At 48.7% G+C, this 16,535-nt stretch overlaps 1 protein-coding gene across 1 annotated transcript in view; it reads left to right on the top strand.

The window, feature by feature from the left end:
• The window catches only part of LOC140075695 (transmembrane protease serine 9-like), a 30,453-nt gene extending 15,980 nt beyond the window's left edge, over positions 1–14,473 (top strand). The window contains exons 13-19 of the mRNA XM_072121873.1: positions 6,618–6,706; positions 6,783–6,956; positions 9,904–9,984; positions 11,729–11,939; positions 12,332–12,603; positions 12,698–12,867; positions 12,954–14,473. Coding sequence (XP_071977974.1) covers positions 6,618–6,706; positions 6,783–6,956; positions 9,904–9,984; positions 11,729–11,939; positions 12,332–12,603; positions 12,698–12,867; positions 12,954–13,253 — 1,297 coding nt within the window. The 3' untranslated portion in view covers positions 13,254–14,473. The remainder of the gene's footprint in view (positions 1–6,617; positions 6,707–6,782; positions 6,957–9,903; positions 9,985–11,728; positions 11,940–12,331; positions 12,604–12,697; positions 12,868–12,953) is intronic.
• Positions 14,474–16,535: the final 2,062 nt, after the last annotated feature.

Raw genomic sequence — 16,535 nt, 5'->3', positions numbered from 1 at the left:
ACCACCACCACCAGCCTGAGCCGCTGATACAAGGCAGGATGGATCCATGACACCACCACCACCAGCCTGAGCCGCTGATACAAGGCAGGATGGATCCATGACCCCACCACAAGCCTGAGCCGCTGATACAAGGCAGGATGGATCCATGACACCAGCACCACCAGCCTGAGCCGCTGATACAAGGCAGGATGGATCCATGACACCACCACCACCAGCCTGACCCGCTGATACAAGGCAGGATGGATCCATGACACCACCACCACCAGCCTGAGCCGCTGATACAAGGCAGGATGGACCCATGACACCACCACCACCAGCCTGAGCCGCTGATACAAGGCAGGATGGATCCATGACACCACCACCACCAGCCTGAGCCGCTGATACAAGGCAGGATGGATCCATGACACCACCACCACCAGCCTGATCCGCTGATACAAGGCAGGATGGATCCATGACACCACCACCATCAGCCTGACCCGCTGATACAAGGCAGGATGGATCCATGACACCACCACCACCAGCCTGAGCCGCTGATACAAGGCAGGATGGATCCATGACACCACCACCACCAGCCTGAGCCGCTGATACAAGGCAGGATGGATCCATGACACCACCACCACCAGCCTGACCCGCTGATACAAGGCAGGATGGATCCATGACACCACCACCACCAGCCTGACCCGCTGATACAAGGCAGGATGGATCCATGACACCAGCACCACCAGCCTGACCCGCTGATACAAGGCAGGATGGATCCATGACACCACCACCACCAGCCTGAGCCGCTGATACAAGGCAGGATGGATCCATGACACCACCACCACCAGCCTGACCCGCTGATACAAGGCAGGATGGATCCATGACACCACCACCACCAGCCTGAGCCGCTGATACAAGGCAGGATGGATCCATGACACCACCACCACCAGCCTGACCCGCTGATACAAGGCAGGATGGATCCATGACACCACCACCACCAGCCTGACCCGCTGATACAAGGCAGGATGGATCCATGACACCCCCACCACCAGCCTGAGCCGCTGATACAAGGCAGGATGGATCCATGACACCACCACCACCAGCCTGAGCCGCTGATACAAGGCAGGATGGATCCATGACACCACCACCACCAGCCTGACCCGCTGATACAAGGCAGGATGGATCCATGACACCACCACCATCAGCCTGACCCGCTGATACAAGGCAGGATGGATCCATGACACCACCACCACCAGCCTGAGCCGCTGATACAAGGCAGGATGGATCCATGACACCACCACCACCAGCCTGAGCCGCTGATACAAGGCAGGATGGATCCATGACACCAGCACCACCAGCCTGACCCGCTGATACAAGGCAGGATGGATCCATGACACCACCACCACCAGCCTGACCCGCTGATACAAGGCAGGATGGATCCATGACACCACCACCACCAGCCTGACCCGCTGATACAAGGCAGGATGGATCCATGACACCACCACCACCAGCCTGACCCGCTGATACAAGGCAGGATGGATCCATGACACCACCACCACCAGCCTGACCCGCTGATACAAGGCAGGATGGATCCATGACACCACCACCACCAGCCTGAGCCGCTGATACAAGGCAGGATGGATCCATGACACCACCACCATCAGCCTGACCCGCTGATACAAGGCAGGATGGATCCATGACACCACCACCACCAGCCTGACCCGCTGATACAAGGCAGGATGGATCCATGACACCACCACCACCAGCCTGAGCCGCTGATACAAGGCAGGATGGATCCATGACACCACCAGCACCAGCCTGACCCGCTGATACAAGGCAGGATGGATCCATGACACCACCACCACCAGCCTGAGCCGCTGATACAAGGCAGGATGGATCCATGACACCACCACCAGCAGCCTGAGCCACTGATACAAGGCAGGATGGATCTGCGCTTTCATGTTGTTGACGCCAAATTCTGACCCTACCATCCGAATGTCGCAGCAGAAATCGAGACTCATCAGACCAGGCAACGTTTTTCCAATCTTCTACTGTCCAATTTCGAGGAGCTTGTGCAAATTGTAGCCTCAGTTTCCTGTTCTTAGCTGAAAGGAGTGGCACCCGGTGTGGTCTTCTGCTGCTGTAGCTCATCTGCCTCAAAGTTGGATGTACTGTGCGTTCAGAGATGCTCTTCTGCCTACCTTGGTTGTAACGGGTGGCGATTTGAGTCACTGTTGCCTTTCTATCAGCTCGAACCAGTCTGCCCATTCTCCTCTCACCTCTGGCATCAACAAGGGATTTCCGCCCACAGAACTGCCGCTCACTGGTTGTTTTTTCTTTTTCGGACCATTCTCTGTAAACCCTAGAGATGGTTGTGCGTGAAAATCCCAGTAGATCAGCAGTTTCTGAAATACTCAGACCGGCCCTTCTGGCACCAACAACCATGCCACGTTCAGAGGCCACAAATCACCTTTCTTCCCCATACTGATGCTCGGGAGAACACCAGGAGATTGTCTTGACCATGTCTACATGCCTAAATGCACTGAGTTGCCGCCATGTGATTGGCTGATTAGAATTTAAGTGTTAACGAGCAGTTGGACAGGTGTACCTAATAAAGTGGCCGGTGAGTGTAGATATGTATACTCACCGATGTTAGTTACAATCACACATTTATATAGTTATATATACATCACATATACACACACATACATACAACACCATATACAGACATATAGCATACACACAACCAATACTCGAGATGCCTGGGCCCCCTGACACTGTGGGCCCCATAACCGCTGCTACCCCTGTAGTTAAGTCCCTGGTTCCTCACTGGTCCGGTTGGACATGGGAGAGGAGAAGAATGCACTTCTTCTACAGCCATCCAACCATTGCGGCATCAAGGAGGAGACATGTCTTGGTTAGGCCAAGGATCTACCATGTTCCTCTTAGGAGGTCTCAGCAGTCAGGACTCACCTATCAGCTCTAGAGCCTCAAGAAGCCAAAACCAGAGCAAATCTGCTCATTGTCTTCATAGTGGTGCGTCCAGATCAGGGTAGAGATATTGCATGAGAAATCAGGGCAGTTTCTAGGTAATTTATACAGTAGGTCTAAGCTTATAAAAGGACTTATGAAAGTCCTCCGGAGGTCCTGAAACTGCAGAGTGAAAGCAGTAGAAGGGACACGTCCTCCATCTCCAAGAAGCTTCTAGTACCTGATGTAGGAAGTGACTCCAGACTTGTAGAGGCAATAATATCCATACAGTTTAGGACCCAGGGCAGTCTTATCAGCCCCTGACTGTGGCACAACAGTACAGTAGAACCCCAAAATAGGTCCCACTAATAATAGTAATACTGGCATCAGTGTAAACACATCTGTGATCAGTAGAGGCTCCTCCTTCGCTGTCATTGAGTTTAATTTCCAAACAGCTTCTGGTCCAACTATGAGCTGAGATACAACGAGCCCGAGTGGCGGGACTTTGCTGTGCAAGCAGTGTCCTGCCAGAGCGAACTCAAGAAAGTGACCTGGATGAATCGTTATGGAGAGGTACTGGGAGTACCCCAGAAAAATCGTGATGAGTATGGTATCTGGTCAGGGGCCTGGACCTTCATGGTGAAGTTGAGGCGTTCAGGTAACTCAGTCGCCCACATCCCTTCATCAGCCTTCCTGGGGAGGGATCGGATCCTGATCTTCTACCGGGGGCAGCCTAAGCTGTGTCACAGGTGCGGTGACCCCACACATTTCAGCGCAAACTGCAACATGCAGAAGTGTGCGTTGTGTGGGGGTGTCCTGTCACTGCGTCCTGGGGTTGTGTTTAAGTCTTTTTGATCACCTTGAAGTTCTGGGACAATTGAGGGACAATCTGAAGTGTAGGAGCTCTGAGGAAAGGGGTTGTCCCCGGGAGGAGTGCGGTGGCCTGCTGGAGAGCATGGACCACTTCCTGCTTCAGTGCCCCTATAACACAGAGGTGTACAACCGGGTGGGCGCTTCCATCCATTGGGAAAAGAACAAACGAAAGTAACAAAGCACTTAATAAAACAACACGAATACCTGAACACCCCATAGTCCCTTTGAGTCCAACTGTTATAGTTGAGAGACGAAGAGATTCCAATCCGATCCCCACAAGTAACAATTACACAACGCTAGGCAATTTGGAAGACACAGAAAACCAAGAACCAGGAGGAATAACGGAGGACTCAACACCAACTAGAAGAATGAGCAACAGAACCGAGACGCTAGAGAAAAAGAAAAAAACTGTGAGACAGGATTTTTTTCAGGCAAAAAGTGGAAAAAAACCAAAAGAGGTACAAGGGGAGGGAAACTCCCCCAAAAGAAAAAAACATTAAAACAACACAATGATGCTGTAAAAATTTACAATATCAGCAAATATATATTAACTAAAAACGAAGAAGGACTACTGAAAAAAGGCCTGAAATTTGCACCTACAGTGAAATTCAACAAGTTTGAGGCTTTATTGGAGTAAAGAAATTTATGAGAAATCTGTCCTTAAAAAAGTATTTTTATAAGAAAATTGATAATAAGAGCACTACTAATATGATTTCTCCCTCCAGACAATTTTTACATACAGATTTAAAATGCAAATCAAAAATGCATCCGCTGAATGAATATTCAGAGGCTTTTAATGCATTCCAACAAGCAACAATAAAGGATATACGAAACCAAAAAGTAATCTCTCCAAAGGTGAAACAGAAGCAATAAGGAAATTACAGAATAATAACGAAATTACCATTAGGCAGGCAGACAAAGGCGGAAGCATTGTGGTTATGGATCAGGAATATTATAATTTAGAAGCGAAAAAACTGTTGGGCGATAACAAAACATACAGGCTGTTATCACAGGACCCGACAAAGGAATATCAAAAGGAACTGAATACATTAATTAAAACCGGATTAACCAAAGGCATTCTAACAAAACAAGAAGCCCTTTATTTAAATAACCAAACTCCTCGTATAGCTGCCTTTTATCACATACCAAAAATCCATAAATCCACAACTGCCCCCCCAGGACGACCCATCATATCCGGTTTTGATTGCCTGACAGCCAACATGTCAGAATATGTTGACAAAATGCTACAACCAGCCACTCAACAACTTCCAGCTTACCTAAAAGACACTAAGCACATCTTACAGATATTAGAGAAAACCAGTTGGAAGGATGATTACATAATCGGGACTTTAGATGTCACTTCATTATATACGGTCATTGAAAACGAAAAAGGAAGAGAAGCGGCAACATATTTTTTAAACAAGGAACAAAGAATACCAATGGAACAAATTGTTTTTATAGGAGAATGCATCTCTTTCATTTTATCTCATAATTATTTTTCATATGACGACAAATTTTATTTACAAACATGGGGCACAGCCATGGGGACCAAATTCGCTCCGTGCTATGCCAATCTATATGTTGGCCAATGGGAAGAAACCGCCATCTATGCTGATCCGATAGCACGGACGAACTTGGCCCTATGGCATCGTTTTATAGACGATATTGTTTTTATATGGAAAGGGGGCGAACAGTCTTTATTACAATTTTTTAATGAAATCAATAAAAATGAGTTTTATCTACAATTTACCCCGATTTATAGCAAAGAATCAGTGTATTTTCTGGACCTCACAATATTTATCAAAGAAGGAAAAATCCTCACAAAATCTTATAGAAAACCAACTGACAGCAACAGCTACATACCACTTGACAGCTGTCATTACCCGGTTTGGCTACAAAATATTCCTCAAGGCCAATTCACAAGAATACGCCGGAATTGTGCAGATATTGAGGACTACTGGAAGGAGGCTGATGTTCTATCAAAAAAATTGGAGGAGAAAGGATACAATGAAAAAGAACTGGAAAAAACAAAATATAAAATAGCAGACCTCACAAGAGAACACCTATTAAACGAGAAATCACCAAAAACACAAACGGAATCCCTAGAAATTAAGGTCCCTTTTTTATTTAACCACATAGTACATGGTGGTTTATTTAAAAAGATCATTAAAAGACACTGGGACATCCTTAAGGAGGATAAAGTTATAGGCGAGTTAATACCTGAAAACCCCTCCTTTACTTTTAAAAAAGCCAAAAACCTAGGAAACCTGATAGCCCCCACCATCAAGAATAAAAAGGTACCAAAAAACACAAATAAAACCATCTTTGAGACACAAATGCCAAATGGATTTTTTCCGTGCAAAAGACGCTCTATGTGTAAAACCCTGAAATTAAAAAATCCAGTCCATGAGGTTAAAATGTGTGGGGCCCATGTCTCCTTTCCAATTAAAAATAGAATAAACTGCCACACCAAAGGGGTGATATATGGACTAAAATGTAGCTGTGAAAAATTATATGTAGGAAGAACAATACGCCCCCTTTATAAGAGAATAAATGAACATATACGGAATATAAGGAAAAAGAACAAAGGGAACCCGTTGTCTCGACACTTCATGTATAAACATTCAGGACAACTATTCGGAACTTCCATCTTTGGTATCGAAATCATCCCCCCTGATCAAAGGGGGGGAAATTTCATCAATAAAATGTCGAGAGCTGAAAGCAGATGGATTTTCAACCTTAATACCCTTGCTCCGGGAGGACTAAATAGTGAAATAGAGATATTTGCTTTTTAGAGACTCACCGTTGATGGGTGCAGTCAGCAGCAGCTGTGAGAAGTTCAAGGGTGAAGCAAGTAGCTATATAAGGATACCTCCAAACGAGTGTAACGATCCCTGATGAAGGAGACCGTCCCTGTCTCCGAAACGCGTAGGAAATTTGTTCCTCGTTTGTTTCCGTAGCTCCAGTGGTGACGTCACCGAAGCATACACCGGAGAACGTTGAACAGCGTCCACGCACATCCGAACGCGGTCACCGGCCGGGGCTGCTACGGATCCGTGGCAGAATAAAAGAAGAAGTGCACCTGTCCCTCATCCCTCGCCCCAGGTGGGGAAACGAGAGCAGAACAACAAAAGGTAAAAAACCATTTCATCATATTGGAGGAGCGTGATATACATAACCTATATTGCTTCCATCCATTGGCCCGGGTTGGCCGGTCTCTCCTATGCGGAGTGGGCCTATGGAGCATTCAGAGGCCTGGTGGGCCGGGACCGCTGCACGTTATTTCTAGTCAGTCTAGTGGTCAGGTACCACACGTGGAACGCACGGTGCTTAGTATCGACACAGCGTAAAATCCTCCCGGTGGATGAGGTGGTTAGGAACATTCTGGGTGACCTGGTGAAGGTGCGCTCTCTGGAGTATGAGAGGCTGGGCACGGGGAGGGCCTCTCTCCTTTGGAGGGGGTTCTCCTTTAGTGTCCCTTAGTCTGTCCTCTCCCCTCCTAGTGAAGGTGCGCTCTCTGGAGTATGAGAGGCTGGGCACGGGGAGGGCCTCTCTCCTTAGTGTCCCTTAGTCTGTCCTCTCCCTCCTGGTGAAGGTGCGCTCTCTGGAGTATGAGGGGCTGGGCATGGGGAGGGCCTCTCTCCTTAGTGTCCCTTAGTCTGTCCTCTCCCCCCTGGTGAAGGTGCGCTCTCTGGAGTATGAGAGGCTGGGCATGGGGAGGACCTCTCTCCTTAGTGCCCCTTAGTCTGTCCTCTCCCCTCCTGGTGAAGGTGCACTCTCTGGAGTATGAGAGGCTGGGCACGGGGAGGACCTCTCTCCTTAGTGCCCCTTAGTCTGTCCTCTCCCTCCTGGTGAAGGTGCGCTCTCTGGAGTATGAGAGGCTGGGCATGGGGAGGGCCTCTCTCCTTAGTGTCCCTTAGTCTGTCCTCTCCCCTCCTGGTGAAGGTGCGCTCTCTGGAGTATGAGAGGCTGGGCATGGGGAGGGCCTCTCTCTTTAGTGCCCCTTAGTCTGTCCTCTCCCCTCCTGGTGAAGGTGCACTCTCTGGAGTATGAGAGGCTGGGCACGGGGAGGACCTCTTTCCTTAGTGTCCCTTAGTCTGTCCTCTCCCTCCTGGTGAAGGTGCGCTCTCTGGAGTATGAGAGGCTGGGCACGGGGAGGGCCTCTCTCCTTAGTGTCCCTTAGTCTGTCCTCTCCCCTCCTGGTGAAGGTGCGCTCTCTGGAGTATGAGAGGCTGGGCATGGGGAGGGCCTCTCTCTTTAGTGCCCCTTAGTCTGTCCTCTCCCCTCCTGGTGAAGGTGCACTCTCTGGAGTATGAGAGGCTGGGCACGGGGAGGACCTCTTTCCTTAGTGTCCCTTAGTCTGTCCTCTCCCCTCCAGGTGAAGGTGCGCTCTCTGGAGTATGAGAGGCTGGGCACGGGGAGGACCTCTCTCCTTAGTGCCCCTTAGTCTGTCCTCTCCCTCCTGGTGAAGGTGCGCTCTCTGGAGTATGAGAGGCTGGGCATGGGGAGGGCCTCTCTCCTTAGTGTCCCTTAGTCTGTCCTCTCCCCTCCTGGTGAAGGTGCGCTCTCTGGAGTATGAGAGGCTGGGCATGGGGAGGGCCTCTCTCTTTAGTGCCCCTTAGTCTGTCCTCTCCCCTCCTGGTGAAGGTGCACTCTCTGGAGTATGAGAGGCTGGGCACGGGGAGGACCTCTTTCCTTAGTGTCCCTTAGTCTGTCCTCTCCCTCCTGGTGAAGGTGCGCTCTCTGGAGTATGAGAGGCTGGGCACGGGGAGGGCCTCTCTCCTTAGTGTCCCTTAGTCTGTCCTCTCCCCTCCTGGTGAAGGTGCGCTCTCTGGAGTATGAGAGGCTGGGCATGGGGAGGGCCTCTCTCTTTAGTGCCCCTTAGTCTGTCCTCTCCCCTCCTGGTGAAGGTGCACTCTCTGGAGTATGAGAGGCTGGGCACGGGGAGGACCTCTCTCCTTAGTGTCCCTTAGTCTGTCCTCTCCCTCCTGGTGAAGGTGCGCTCTTTGGAGTATGAGAGGCTGGGCACGGGGAGGGCCTCTCTCCTTAGTGTCCCTTAGTCTGTCCTCTCCCCTCCTGGTGAAGGTGCGCTCTCTGGAGTATGAGAGGCTGGGCACGGGGAGGGCCTCTCTCCTTTGGAGGGGGTTCTCCTTTAGTGTCCCTTAGTCTGTCGCCTCCGCTCCTGGTGTTGGGCTGCTGCTGCACAGTAGATTTTTGTTTTGTGTTCTGAGCATGTAGTGATGTAGGGATCGCAGGCGCCAAACCTGGGCTTTATGTGGTTTGTTGTGGTTTAGCTTCTGTTTTATATTTGATTATGCTGTATATAATGTATGTATTACAGTTTTGGGGGTATAGTGTTAGGTCGGGAAGAGGGATGATGATTTGTTTGGCCTCTGGTCCATGAACTGATCTTTGGTCTAAACTTCTTATCGCAAACTTTGGCTATTGGACCAGTGTCTGGGGGAAAGGGGGAGGAGACAGGTGTGGGTTTTAGTTTAGTTATATATATATACTTATATGTGGTTATCTACATTTATAGGTGTGGGATATTTTGGGGTGGTCTCCTTGTGGGGTGTGATTTAAGTTAAGTTGTGGGTGTGGTTTTCTGTTATTGGTGGGTTTAGTGGGGGTTGTGGTATTTTGTGGTTTTGAATTATTTTTAGTGTGTATTACATTGTTGTTATTATTTATTTAAAATAAGAGTAAACGGGGCGGGACCAGCAGGTGAGATGTAAATATTTTGCATATAATGTATATAATAGTTTTTTTAGTGTTTTTTGATTATTTTGTTTTGTTTTCTACTTCATATTTTACTAAATAATCTACAGGATGAGGAATGTCGTGCAGATATGGTTTTTTAGATTTTAAATGTGACAGAAAGTTTGTACAAAAATGGGGAAGAAAATAATAATAATAAAATATGATAATGAGATGAATCTGATGACAATGAGCCGCGTTACATCTGTGTCTGGTCACAATGACTTTTCTAGGAACAGGTCCAGCCGCATTCTGGTAGATGAAGTGACGACGTTGTCATATGAGGAAACCACATAAGAGCCGGGAGATAAGACGCAACCAAAGGACATTGTATGAGAACACAACCGGGAAGGTGCAGCATGGACAGCGCCGTGTCCGCTCTCACCAGCCTCCTGCTCATCTCCGGTAAGTGGCATCATCCACACTACAGTAATTATGGGGGCAAATACTTTTACTAGGATGTACCTGAGCGTTACAGGGTATCCAGGCACCTCCCTCCCCGATATAATGTGATGCAGCCCCCTCCCTCTTCCTTTTGACGCTTCAGATGTTGAAGACACCCAACAGACCCTCTATTTGGCAGTTTCGGTTCCTGCTACTATATATTGGCACACAGCCTTGGGGAAGGCCATTGAGGGCCAGTTGAAAGTTGTTACTAGGGTTACATTTATATGACTTGTAACATGTGTAGGTGACACCTGATAGGTGGAGCTGGGGAGTTACGGTAAATTGAATGTTCTGGATATGTTTGTCAGCCCCCAAGCCAGAGCGGTACAATGGGTGGGGGAGGTTATGTTAGGGAAGGATTTGATATATCCTCTTTATAATGCCTCAATTCTTGTGTTTCAAATCAGTTTTAAATGCATTTGTGCACGGTCGCAAGAAAATGACTCTGGGCAAAAATCAGCACTGCAGAGGTTTATTTGGTTTCACAAGTCTATATAGAAAAATAGGAAAAAAGTAGAAAAAGGAGGAACATACAAATCATCACAAATCAGGGTTCCCAGATCATGTAGTCTCTTGATTGAAGAGTTTCCCTGCTGTCGCATGGTCACGTCACGCCCACATCCCTTTAGCCTCGATGTTTGGTTGCGGTCCACGATGCCGGCACCATCTTAAAACTTATTGGGGCAGATTTACTTACCCGGCCCATTCGCGATCCAGCGGCGCGTTCTCTGCAGTGGATTCGGGTCCGGCCGGGATTCACTAAGGTAGTTCCTCCGACGTCCACCAGATGTCGCTGCTGCACTGAAGAGCATCGGAACGCACTGGAGTACACCGAGCCGGGCTGAGTGAAGGTAAGCGCGTGCCGAGCGACAATTTTTTTTTTAAATGCGCCGGTTTTTCCGAATCCATCGGGTTTTTGCTCGGCCACGCCCCCCGATTTCCGTCGCTTACATGCCGGCGCCGTTGCGCCACAATCCGATTCCGTGCACCAAAAACCCGGGGCAATACAGGGAAAATTGGCGCAAATCGGAAATATTCGGGTAACACGTCGGGAAAACGCGAATCGGGCCCTTAGTAAATGACCCCCATTCTCTGTTACAATGCTTTCAGGAAAATAAGACAAGTAGAAATACACATGATTTTATCTATCATACTTACTTTAGAGTTGTTAGTGTGTTATGGCCATAATTCAGACATAAATCACTTGGTTTGGTGGGTGTCAGGTAGGGTGGTATGTCAGATCTGGAGCCCCCCCATCATGCAGAAGTAAGGAGGAGCTCATAGGTCATAGGAGGAAGAAACATGGGAATATGTTATTATATGAAATAACAGATATTCGGGCTCAGATCTCTCTTGTAGACGTGGACTCTTTGTAGTTAGATCTTTACCGATCCATTGAGACTGATGAGAATCAGAGGCGCTTTTGTCTTTTGTCTCTCAAGTCAAACCTTGAGGTTCAAAGTTTAAGATCAATTTAAAAAATCTATAACATTATGGTCCATGGCGATAGTCCGGATGACTACAAAAGAGGAGACATTTTGTAGTTTCCATCGGAACACAAGGAAGTAGTTGAGCCCGAGCCTCAGCAGAAGACCTTCAATGATGAGATGACAAGTCCGGTTTTACTGGTTGAGTGAATTATGGTCTGAAATACACGGTCAAAAGTTTGACCTTTGATCTCATCTTCTGTTATGTTTTACAGTTTACACCGGTGCAGTTACTTCCAATGTTACTACGACCAGTCAACCTGTGTGTGGAAACCCAGTCATCAGCAATCGGATCGTTGGTGGTACAAATGCAAATGATGGAGCGTGGCCGTGGCAGATCAGTCTGCGGTATCGTGGTTCCCACATCTGTGGGGGGTCCCTGATCTCCGAGCAGTGGGTGGTGACTGCAGCACATTGCTTTACATCGTAAGTCACTACCTTGTTATGTGTCATCCCCCCAGTACCCAGACAGGTCAGTATCACAGTCAGTGGTCAGCATGGTAGAGAGAAATGTGGTGGGAGGGAAGACGATTAGATGTACCCATCGCTAAGCACCAGGAGGGAGTCACCTGAAGCTTCTTGGATGTGGTGGGCATACGGAGGTTGCGGGGTTGGAGTCATACTTGTCTGATAGAGGAGTCATTACTTCCCACTTCCGGTCTCCTCTCTGTAAGGTGCTTCTAAGGTGGCTTCAGAAGTCAGTCATGGAGAGGTCACTACTTCGAGCCCCAGAAAACTTTCCTAATAATATTCGGTATATTGTGGACTCTCATCGTTATTATCATGTAACATCCTGGTGTTTGATTTTTACTCTTTAGTTCACAAATTCCCTCCTACTACACCGTCGGTCTTGGCGGCTACCAGCTGCAGATCCCCAGTCCTCACCAGGTGGTGTCCAACGTACAAAGAATTATCGTAAACTCCCAGTTCAGTGGAGCCGGCACCCCGGGGGACATCGCCCTGATTAAGCTGTCCGGTCCCATCACCTACACAGAGTACATCCTGCCAGTCTGTGTCCCTACCACGTCTATGAACTTCCCCGCTGGCATGAACTGCTGGGTCACTGGATGGGGCAACACTGGATCTGGGGGTAAGATCTGGATGGTGCACAATGTCCCCGGCTCTTCTGTATGTATTCATGTCTCTGGTCCTAGGTCCCTGATCATTGCTCTTCTCTCATGCAGTGACTCTTCCATACCCGCAAACCCTCCAGCAGGTCATGGTGCCCCTTATCAGCATTACTGCCTGTGACCAGATGTACCACATCAACTCCGCCATTGGGGCCAACCAACAGATCATCCCAGATGACCAGATCTGTGCCGGCTACCAGGCTGGGGGGAAGGACTCCTGCCAGGTAGGTGACAGTCAGTGCACCTTTCATACTGTGATTATAAAGGCTCCTTATCCTGTTATTCATCAGACTATGATTATGTGTTTCAGGGGGACTCCGGGGGACCCCTGGTCTGTGAAGTCAATGCTGTCTGGTACCTGACCGGTCTGGTAAGTTGGGGAGATGGATGTGCTCTGAGTAACCGGCCCGGGGTTTACACTTATGTCCCTAATTACTACACCTGGATCTACTCGTATGAAAACGCATCATCTTCATCCTCGTACAATTTATCGTCTTTGTCCTCGTCTTCAATTTCCACCACATCGAGGTCCTCGCCTTCTGTATCTACAGCACCAGCTTTACTACTGACCACCTGTCTATGGCTGTGTGTCCAGGGGGCGCTGTCCTAGGATCCAGACCCAACGTGTCCCATGGCAGCACATGAGATGCTCTTGCAGCAATGTCTACAATCTGTGCTAGACTGACCCACCAGGATCCTGTGCTGAGCCCGGGTTCAGACCCAATACTACGAGTGTCTGTATAGTAAAGATGGGCTTCTAGAAGAAGTAACTAGAACTTATGGCAATAGATGACATCCTCTGGGGGTCTGGGAGGGTTTTGCTCTGTGAGCTCCTCGGCTTCAATATTTACAGATGATTTGGAGGACCAAGGACACCCAGTGGTCTCTGGGATTCAGATGACTGTGACCGGTTGTTACATCAATCTCAGTAAAGTTCTTGTATTTTACACGTTTCTATCTCAACCAATCAGAGAGGAGGGAAAAGGAGCTGAGAAACTCTGATCCTGGGAAGATAACGATTTAGATGTCTTGGTCCGTAATAACCAAAGCGTCTAAGGGGAATTTGATAAAACAATGTTATATAAATTGAATAATAAATGGGGCGGCACGATGGATCAGTGGTTAGCACTACAGCCTTGCAGCGGGGTGGCTCAGGGGTTAGCACTAAAGCCTTACAGCACTGGATTCCTGGGTTCAAGTCCCTGGGTCAACATCTGCAAAGAGTTTGAATGTTGTTTCCGTGTTTGTGTGGGTTTCCTCCGGGTCCTCCGGTTTCTGCCCACACTCCAAAACATACTGGTAGGTTGATTAGATTGTGAGCCCCATGGGGAAGGGACTGATGTGACAACCTCTGTGCAGCGCTGCGGAATCTGTGGGTGCTGTATAAATACTGGAATTATTATTAAATGAAGCAATCACAGGAAGTTTCCAGCTCACCAAGTGTGAACAGATGAAAGGAGGAGACAGGAGCCGTGACGTATATACGGAGATAGAAGATCCAGGTCCTGTCAGATGGGAAGAGGAATAAGAACCTAAAGTCTGGCAGGAAGCCCAAACACACATTGGCACATCGGCACATGTGTATGGAAAAATTATTGGACGATTAAAAATTAACCAAAATGTAAGAATGATGAGAAATTGTCCAAGATCCAGGACAGAAATACACAAACTGCACAAATATTTATATATCTGCTGCTAGATGAGGTTACATGATGCGCCCGAAAAAATTATGCGGTAAACAAGACCCATGTATAAAGCTAGAAGGACATGGATATATTTATACTCTGTGTATGAGCGATGCCAAGTAATATCTAAGACGTCAAGCAAAGACTGAGCTGATATATTGTATAGTAATAAAACATTATAAAATATGGAGAGTAATAGGGAAAATATAATAAAAATAGTGGGGCTTATTTGCTATGGGTCCGCGGACCGCATTTTTGTTGGGTTTTTCCGATGATTTCCGTTTTGCAACGCATTTAACAGGGGATTTTGGCGCACACGACCGGATTTTGGCGCAATCGCAACGTCTTTCATGCAATGCAAATTCGGACAACCTGACGGATTCAGACAACGCACAAGATTTAACATTTCGAATTGTGTCGCAAGACACGCACTTACAAGCACCGGGAAGAAGGTGAACTCCGGTGGTCCTCAGCGAGGAAGCGACGGATGCAGGAACTCGGGCGCATGATCTTCATGAATCGTGCCGGACTTCATCCTCGTTGGACCGTCCGAATCGGGGATCGCGACAGGTCCGGGTAAGTGAATTTGCCCCAAAGTGTCCAGATGACTCCTATGATATCATGTGTCCTCCTGGATGTGACCCTTCACTATCCTCCTACATTCATAGTCTTTTTAAAGGTGATGTCTAAGATCTTTCTCCTAAATACAGGCCAGAACACAAAAAGTGAACTGACCGGTTGTCCCCTTGGTCTTTGTTGTGCCCCCATGGGCCAGGGCCAGGCTGTCTATGACCACTAAGCTCGTAAATAGCAAGTCACCTCACAAGTCTCTCTACCATAAGTCTAGCAGATGGAGGAAGCCTGGTCCTAGCCATCACCAGGTCATGCTCTCTGCTTTCTCTGTAGCTTCACACGGGTCATAATTGGGTCATGAATGGTCATCACGGATCCCCTCCAGCATCGAGGAGATTATGGAGCTTCTAGGAAAAGACGACTTTCCATGATGAGGTTTCCAGTGGTGGTGCCAGGGAAGCCACATCATTACCTCATGGGTAGAATCACACAAAGACCCTCCAGAAGTCATAGGAATGATGGTCCTGCAGAAACGGCAGAATCCTTGCATCGCAACATGACCTGAGGAAACATCTAGCTCATCTCATGGGGTTGAAAGGTGAAATAGAAGTTACAGAAGACAATCGGCTCTGAGGTTATCAATCGCTTTGGTGACCAAGTCATCAGCACTAAGTGGTAACCTCACTGGTCAGGACATAGATCAAGGACCCTACAGCTCATATCATTTATAGAAAATCGCCCTTTCTTTAGTTTTTAGGGCACACTGGTAACCCACAAATCCAAGTGGGTGAGTGACCCGAAGACACTGTGGCTTCTAGGCTGGGACCCATCACCCTACACACTCAACATCATAGACATAGCCATAGCATTCACCAGGCAGAGCCCCCAGGCACCTGACACCCATGGCAGCCACCTGCCATGCACCAAAGGAACAAAGAGCAGAGAACTGCAAGGGGGAACCCTACAGGTCCTCAGTCCTGTCAGCGTCTCCTACTGGAGCAGTGTGGACTTTCTAGGTGACATGATGCCACAACTCAGGGGGTGACATGATGCCACAACTCGGGGGTGACATGATGCCACAGCTCGGGGGGACATGATGCTACAGCTCGGGGGTGACATGATGCCACAGCTCGGTGTGACATGATGCCACAGCTCGGGGGGACATGATGCCACAGCTCGGGGGGACATGATGCCACAGCTCGGGGTGACATGATGCCACAGCTCTGGGTGACATGATGCCACTGCTCGGGGGGACATGATGCCACAGCTCGGGGGGACATGATGCTACAGCTCGGGGGGACATGATGCTACAGCTCGGGGTGACATGATGCCACAGCTCGGGGTGACATGATGTCACAGCTCGGGGTGACATGATGCCACAGCTCAGGGTGACATGATGCCACAGCTCGGGGGGACATGATGCCACAGCTCGGGGTGACATGATGCCACAGCTCGGGGGTGACATGATGCCACTGCTCAGGGGGACATGATGCCACAGCTCGGGGGGACATGATGCCACAGCTCGGGGGGACATGATGCTACAGCTCGGGGGGACATGATGCTACAGCTCGGGGTGACATGATGCCACAGCTCGGGGGGACATGATGCCACAGCTCGGGGGGACATGATGCCAC

Source organism: Engystomops pustulosus, chromosome 8 (genome assembly GCF_040894005.1).
Source record: "Engystomops pustulosus chromosome 8, aEngPut4.maternal, whole genome shotgun sequence".
In the NCBI taxonomy this organism is placed as follows: Eukaryota; Metazoa; Chordata; class Amphibia; order Anura; family Leptodactylidae; genus Engystomops; species Engystomops pustulosus.
This window is presented reverse-complemented; position numbering and strand designations above follow the sequence as displayed.